Genomic DNA, 8,046 nt, shown 5'->3' on the forward strand with positions numbered 1-8,046 from the left:
AATCAAATTTAAAGTAGTGTAGGCTTCAAAAGTAATTACTTCAATAATTGGAAAATAACTTGATAATGTATATTAAAATCAAGTAGGGGAAGTAAATCCAGTTTTGTTGCAATAGGGGATCCTTGAGGATAGGAATTTTCATAGTGATGTGTCTAAAGAAAACCTTTCCATTACTAAAAGTCACATCATAGCCACAATCTTCCAATACCGTGATGGAAACAAGATTCTTCTTTAGTCCTGGAACATACATCACATCTATGATTCTGAGAGGGGATACAGAATCCCTTTGAAAGGTAACTGTATTGATCCCGGTAGCGCTATACCTCTTGTCATCTCCAAACTCTATGTTCTGCTTGAGGTATTTCTCCTCAAAGTCACTAAAGAGATCTTTATTCCCCATCATATGGAATGAGGCACCGTTGTCGAGATACCACACGCTTCCCATTATAGTGTTGGTCATGCATGCAATGAGAGTGAAATCAAGTTCGAATTATGAAGCTAGAGCTTCACCTACTGCCGCTACTATTGGATCCTTCTTGGTTTCTTTCTTCTGTGGGAAATTCGTGGCATAGTGCCTGTACTCATGACAGTGAAAACACTTGACTTTCAACAAGTCCTTCTTCTTGCCGCCCGCCTCGCTTTGGGACTTCTTTCCCTTGGCTTTCTTTTCTTTTCTCACTAATGCAAATTCCTCCTCCATTTATTTGGAAGAGGTTCCATCTCTGGTGTTCCACCGAATATCTTCCTGTACCAAATCTGACCACAACCGCTCCCAATATGGTAGCTTCTCCATCCCATTAACAGAGTCCTGGTAACTATGCCAGCTCTCGAGAAGTCCTACAGAGCTAGGCTCACCATATTGTCTTCGACAACGGTAATCCTGACACTTCCAAGCTCATCCCGACAATGGGTGAACTTAGTCAAGTAATTTAGAATTGAGTTGCCCTTCTCCATCTTGATCTTTCTGAGTTTTTCCTTCAGTGCCAACTTCCACTGTTCACTGCTATTTTGAAACAGGTTCGCCAATGCCTTCCACATTGATTATGGAGTATCCTTGTCGTGGAGACTCGAGACAATGTGGTCTCGAACTCCTTCCAGGATAATTCTTTTTGCTCTTGCCACACACTTTCTCCATTCAGCCAAATCTTTATCATCTAATGCTTGAAGCTTAGGAATGTCATGATCTATGAATCCTTGAGGCCATTGTCTTCCAGCACTGCCTTCATCTTGTCCTTCCAAGCTATGTAATTCAAGCTTCCCTCCAAGGCATATTCAAGTCGCAAACTGTAGAATGACATATTGCTACTCTGAAGTATGAACTTGCAAATTTGATTTTCACCTACACAACAAACTCGAATTCTCCTCTTCTATACTGTCTTCAGCTCTGATACCATGTAGATTTTTACTTGTAGATTCAACAACTTATGTGATTTACTAAAACACAAGACAAGAATATACTCTACTCTTTAGCGAAAGCCAAAATTGATCGATGAAAACAATAAGTAGAAAAGGAAGAATATCAATCACACATAACACAATATTTCTCTGGGGAAAGCAACTGCTAAAAACCCTGACTATCTATATTGCATTAACCAGAAGATATGAGAAGAAAATAAAATGCTTGTTCAACCTGAACAATTCCTGCACTAGTACAATGTAACTCTCTGCTTCCTAGGCCGACTCTGGCCAACACTAGCCAATTTACTAGCCTCCCAAGTCCCTACTTCCTTGCGCAATCCCTAGAGGAATTAACCCATGTTTAATTGGGAAATCCATTCTCCATAAGTGCGCAATCCAAACATAGGTCCTCAACTTATTGCATGCACCATCTGTACAACACAGAAAATTATACAAGTGATAGTACAATGTCCCTAAACTCTAATCTCAACTGGTTCTTCCTCTGAACTGACATGTATGAGTTATTTATGAGTGAATTTTCAGTTAACTGGTGTGGTACTAGTGATGTACTACTCCACTACTAGACCTCTACTAGTTCCTCCAAGAGTTGGAACTAGTTTAACTGACTATAACTCAGTTAGTTTGAGTTATCTAGTTACAACTCAAAAGAACTCAATGTGGGCCCCTAAATTTTAGGGATTACTCTACATGACTCTAGATAGACTTCCAACTCGAATTTCCTAAGTCAATTTATCTTAATTAACTATTACAAGTTGCTATGAGAATAGAATTATAATTTAATTCAAGGACAAATTAAATTAGAATTTCTAGATGTTATTTTTAACTTTTCTTGTTGCTATTTTCAACACTTCTTATCGTGAAACACTTCCTCTTTAAATACTATATAGTGAATACCCTGAGCTCTTTCCCACCATTTAGGTCTTTGAGTTTTTTTCCCGGTCTTTGTTGTTTTATAGTGAATACACTGAGCTCTTTCCCACCATTTGGGCCTTTGAGTTTTTTTCCCGATCTTTGTTGTTTTGTAAACATTATTCATGGAAACTAAGAGATTTGCAAGGTATTCATGCAAACTAAGCATGGATTGGTCAGCGAGGGTGAAACCCTAGCCATCACCAAGGTTTGCAGAACTCCGTCCATCTCCTTATTATATTGATTAATTATTATTAATTATAATTATTAATTATTATTTTTTTTGACAGAATCGGCTGCTATATTAAAAAAAAAAAAAAAAAAAAAAAAAAAAAAAAAAAAAAAAAAAACGGGAACATGGGTTCCTGAGATACATGAAAAGCCGTGGAGGCTCTGGATCAAAGGAGTTACAGAAAGAAATTTTCTCCTTAGTCCTGCTTGTTCCGGGTTTGAGAGAGACTAAACTGGGATAAATTCTGACAAATTGAAGCAATAAGAACTGACATTTGCAATGCATCTGAGTTATGTTAACAGAAGCGGGGAGGCAGTCCACATTGGGTGCCGCTGTTTACAGAGAGGGGCGACAAGGATCATCAGCTGAGTTTGGGCAAAGGATGAGATAATAGATTCATCCAGGTCACATTGAAGCCTGGAACCTACGCAAACAAAGGACGAGAAGAAACGGTTCTGGTAGGGATGAGTAGAATTGGTTAGAGATAGCAGATTAATATATGGAACGATTCTATGCCATATTCGAGCGTTGTTAATGATCCTGTTGCAAGCCTGGAAGATCTGAAACCGTTTCCACTTGATAGAGTTGTCTGGATTAATGCTGGGAGGACTGAATCGAATCATGGCAAAGGCTGTAGAGACTCCTCTGTATTGCATATCAGATTGTCGATTGTCCTGTCGCAGGCCTTGTTGGCATGCCTGTCTGCTTGCTTATTTAAAGAGTGGAGGATGTGGTGGAACTGCAGTATTCCCATTGTCTGATGCAGGAATTGGCAGCGCTGAATGACCTGCTGTAGGAGAGCATTCGGAGAATTTTTTTTTTGAGCCATTAAACTAATGACTATAGAAGAATCTCCAAAGACTTTTGTTGATCTTATACCAAGTTTGATGAGTTGTTTTAGACCTTGATATAGGGCCAACGCCTCTGCCCTGTTATTGGAGATATTCCCTAAGCCCCATTCATAGAAGAGGACACAGTCCCCATTGGCGTTGTAGATCACACCCCCTGCTCCTGCGATACCTGGGTTTGACTTGGATGCTCCATCGAAGAAAAGGTAGAAACTGTTACATTTTTGCAACCAAATTGCGAACTCCTCCTCTTTGAGCCTTATCTTCCAACTGTGGGTTTCCTGACTGCGCTGAGCTCTCATTGTATTGCCATTCTGAGTGCTGTGATTTTTGTCCAAGATGTAGCTGATGAAGCTCCTTTCTTCAACACTGTACTCAGTTGCATCAATGTTGCTATGAGTTTTGACAGAGATAGTTTCAAGAGCTAGAGTTTTTGCCTTGTTGCAGGCGGATCTTGAAGTCGAATTCTTATCCTTAAAGATTTTTCTATTTCTAACCAGCCAGATACTCCATAACATGGTGTATGGGAGAGTGTTCCAGACCCTCTGCACTAAATTGTTGTTCTTATTTTTCCAAGGACAATTCTTTTTCCAGTATTGTATCACTTCACCTATGGAATGCTGGGTGACCCAAGGGAAATTATCAATGGGATACAATTCTTTCCAGCAGTCAATAGCAAAAGAACAGTCTACAAAGAGGTGTTGCATAGATTCTTCCGCAGCATAGCAGTTGGGGCAGCAAGATGGACCGTTGATACCTCTCTTTTGTAAATTCTCTACTGTTAGGATTTTCCCTTTTAGCAAGGTCCAGATAAAAAATTTAATTTTTGGGAGAGCCTCTGACTTCCAAACCATTCTCCAGGAGTTCCATATTGGCATAGGGAAAGTGTTGTGGAAAATTTGCTGGTGGGCTGCTTGAACTGAGTAATCAGAGCCAGTTGGGTCCCATCGAAAGCCATCCATCTCATTCTTTTTGATGGGAGCTTTGCTGTGGAGGAGAGACTGCAGAAAGGCAAGGCTAGGATTGAGAGCAATGGGAACATCAGGGAAAGACCATCCCAGCCAAAGGTGGGATAGAGGATCCCAGCTAGAAATCTGATCCAGATAATGAATACCCTTGCTGCTGAGAAAGGAGAGAATTGGGATGGTTTCTTCATGACTTTTTATAGGTTGCTGTCCCAGAATTTTATCAGCTCCAATCTTAATACTGTCTCCTCCCTTGGGCACTTTGGATATGTTCTGGGCAATGAACGGAATAGCTTTTTTACAAAGGCTCCAGATTTTTGAAGAATCTCTAATGGGTATAGCAGAATCAAGCAATTGCTGTCTCGGGCAGTTCAGATATTTGGTTTCCAAAACCCTTTTCCACCATGTTGAAGGACCAGTGATAAGCCTCCAAACTATCTTCCCTCCGAAGGCAAGATTTTGAAATTTGGGGGATCTGACGCCGAGACCTCCTCTGTCCTGGGTTTGAATGACATGTTTCCAGCTTACTAAATTGAATTTCTTTTTATCGGTTTTCCCTCCTTGCCAAAGGAAGTGACAGAGGATAACTTCCATTTTGTTATGAAAGGAGGAAGGGGCTTGATACAGAGAGAATCGATAAAGGGGGAGAGAAGAAATACCAGATTTAAGGAGGATGAGTCAGCCTGCTGGATTAAGCCAAACTGAACCCCACTGCTGTACTTTCCGCTTCACCTTGTCAATGATGATGTCCCAAGTTCCTGCCTTCAGAGGTTTTAGGCTCACAGGCATGCCCAAATAGGAGAAATGCGTCCACTCGAGGTTGCAAGTGACGCCAAAGATATTAGCGATATTATGGATGACCTGATTTGATGCATTCCATCCAAAAATACAGCTTTTTAACTGGTTAACCAAACCTCCTGAGTACCCCATAAATTTGTCGAGAAGAGTCTTGAACCTCCTTGCTATAGTGGTGGAGGCTCCTCCAATAAGCAAGGTGTCATCGGCGAACTGAGAGTGATTGATGTTCTTGGCTCCATTCCCAAATTTGATTCCAGTGATGAGGCCCATTCTTCTGTTGTAGTCCAGAGCTTGGCTAAAAGATTCAGCCATAAGGATAAATAGATACGGGGAAAGGGGACAACCCTGTCTGAGACCCCTGGAGGATTAAAAGGCTTCACCCGGTCTACCATTAACCAAGGGGGAAATCCAAGGCCCAGAGATGCAAGCAGTGATGAGGCTGATGAAGGGCAACTCAAAACCCATCTTTTTTAAAACAGCTGTAAGGAAAGAGTGTCTAACTCTGTCAAAGGCGTTGGCGAGGTCGAGTTTAAGGATAAACCCTTTCTCCTTCCTAGAGAGGCTTGAGTGGATGGCTTCTTGAACTAAAAGAATGGAGTCAGTAATTTGTCTGTTGGCCAAGAATCCTCCTTGGTTGTCTGAAATCAAAGAGGGGAGGAGGGGTTTAAGGCAAGCAACAAGGATTTTAGACAAAATTTTGTATGAGGAGTTGCAGAGGGAAATGGGTCTAAACCGAGCAAAGGAAGTGGGCCTGTTTTCTTTAGGGATGAGAGCCAAAAAAGTGGCATTAGTATATCCTCCTATTTTGCCCTTTCTCTGAATCCATCTGATCATCTTAGTCAAGTCTTTTTTTATTAAACCCCAAAAAGCCTTATAGAAACAAATGGGGAATCCATCAGGCCCGGGAGCCTTATCAGGATTCATAGACCAGATCGTTCTTCTGATTTCCTCCTCTTCTATTTCTTTTACCAGGCTGTCATTCATTTCTTTGGTAACTCCCTTGGGCAAGTATTGAAGAAAATCAGCGTAATCCTCTTCTCCTTTGGTTTCAGTTAGAAGCTCTCTGTAATAATCAGTGGCAGCTCTTCTGATGGCCTCTTGGGTGTTTTGCTGATTGCCTTCATTGTCCAAAATTGAGCTAACATTGTTCCTGATTTTTCGAGCCGTGGCCTGTTTGTGGAAAAAAGCTGTATTTTTGTCACCATCTTGCAGCCAGAGCTGCCTTGACTTTAGTCTCCATTTTATCTCTTCTTCTCTGTTTATGTGACTCAGCTGTGCGTAGAGGGCACCTTCTTGCTCCTTATTCTGTTGAGAGAGACCATGAACCTCTATCGTTCTTTGGATGCATTCAAGTTCATTTTTAATTTTTTTTTTGGTCTCTTCAGGTTCTTTGTAATTGGCTCTTGCCCACTCTTTGATGGCCTGTTTGATTCTCTTTAGTTTAGTTTCCCAAATGAAACCTGGTGAGCCTTCAACGTGCTGGTTCCAGGATCCCTGAACAATTTCTCTGACAGCCGGATCCCAACTCCAGAGAGGACTGTATTTAAACGGAATTGGCCCAAGAGGGCAGTGAGTTTCCAACGTGAGCATTATGGGGTAATGATCCGAGGCTGAGGTGGATAGAATGTTAGCGTACCCCACAGAAAAGGAGGAGAGGAACGAAACATTTATTAAGAACCTGTCCAGCCTTTCCATTATGTTGCCAATGCCAAGCCTGCGGTTGCTTCAGGTGTACCTACAATTTTTTGGAACAATGTCCACAAATTCATGGTCCCTAATGATAGCTTCCAAACGACCTCTGAAGGGATTAGGCGAAAAGCATCCTCCCCTTTTTCATTTGCATGAAGAATCAGATTAAAATCGCTAGCCACTATAATATCTGTAGTTGTTTCACCATCGATGCTTGCCTTCAAATCGTCCCAACAACTTTCCTTTTCTTTGTATTGATTGGGAGCGTATACATTATAGATAACTGCAGTTTGATTGTCTATTTTATTTTCCAAAACCGTTCTGATCCAATGCTGGTGTAGATTTTCTGAAGTGCAGTTTCATTTGCTATGATCCCAAAGGGTGGCAATACCTCCGGAAGCTCCTCTTGAGTCACTGGTACAACCTTTATAGTGTTTCTGCTGATCTATTATTCCTCTTATTTCTTGCTGCTCTAGCTTTGTCTCCTGAATCAAAATAATTTCTGGCTTTTCACTGTGTATAAGTTCTCTGAGGGCTAAAACTTTGGAGGGGTGCCCTAGACCCCTACTGTTCCAAGACATCATTTTCATCATTGGATGTTTGGCTTACAGAGAGGTGCTCGCCTCTCTTGAGTTATCTCCTTCTCATGTTGCCCAGGATGAAACCTTCTATAGGAGTTTGAGTGCCCATGGCTATGTCTTTCTGAGCGTTCTCGTCTCTATGCTGCTTGGCAGATTTTCTACCAGGACCTGATTTCTTGAAGGAGTCGCAGGAGGATCCATGGTCTTTGGACGAGCTTCTTGTAAGCCTAGGAAGGGGGGGATTGAGAGAAGCCTGCGAAGGGATGATCAGGAGGGGAGAAGGATCTGAAGGATCGGAGGGGAGTGAGGGGGGCTGAGAAGGATCCTCGGGGGGAGGATCGAGGGAAGATAAAACAAAAAAAGGGTTAGAAGAGGAAGGGAGGGGCGGATCAGGAGGGGGATGGGTAGAAGGGGGAGGGGAGGATGAGGAGGGACGGGGAGCAGAGGGAACAAGAGGGTCAGATTCCAGAGGAGCTTTGGATGCCGGGGTGGACTTCTTCTTTTTGACAGGTTCCCATTGGCCTTCTTGATCACCGCTCTCTGCATCAACAAGTTTAGCACATCGATTGGAAAAATGGCCGTATTCGTGACATACCTTGCATTTA

At 42.0% G+C, this 8,046-nt stretch overlaps 1 protein-coding gene across 1 annotated transcript; it reads right to left on the reverse strand.

Moving 5' to 3' along the window:
* Window positions 1–5,051: 5,051 nt before the first annotated feature.
* Window positions 5,052–6,761, reverse strand: LOC149255796 (uncharacterized). The gene is made up of 2 exons (XM_089455139.1): window positions 5,905–6,761; window positions 5,052–5,466 (listed from the first exon to the last, which is right to left on the reverse strand). Exons 1-2 carry the CDS (start codon window positions 6,759–6,761, stop codon window positions 5,052–5,054), a joined length of 1,272 nt encoding a protein of 423 aa, XP_089311265.1.
* Window positions 6,762–8,046: the final 1,285 nt, after the last annotated feature.

This window comes from Pinus tabuliformis, chromosome 7 (assembly GCF_031772625.1).
Source record: "Pinus tabuliformis cultivar Carrire ecotype Pingquan chromosome 7, CPIR1, whole genome shotgun sequence".
In the NCBI taxonomy this organism is placed as follows: Eukaryota; Viridiplantae; Streptophyta; class Pinopsida; order Pinales; family Pinaceae; genus Pinus; species Pinus tabuliformis.

Coding starts and splice junctions, on each gene's coding strand:
- LOC149255796 (XM_089455139.1), bottom strand. CDS start 6,761: ATGCTCACGTTGGAAACTCACTGCCCTCTTGGGCCAATTCCGTTTAAA. Junction 5,467..5,904: donor AGGCCCACTTCCTTTGCTCG/GTTTAGACCCAT, acceptor TGAATCTTTTAG/CCAAGCTCTGGACTACAACA.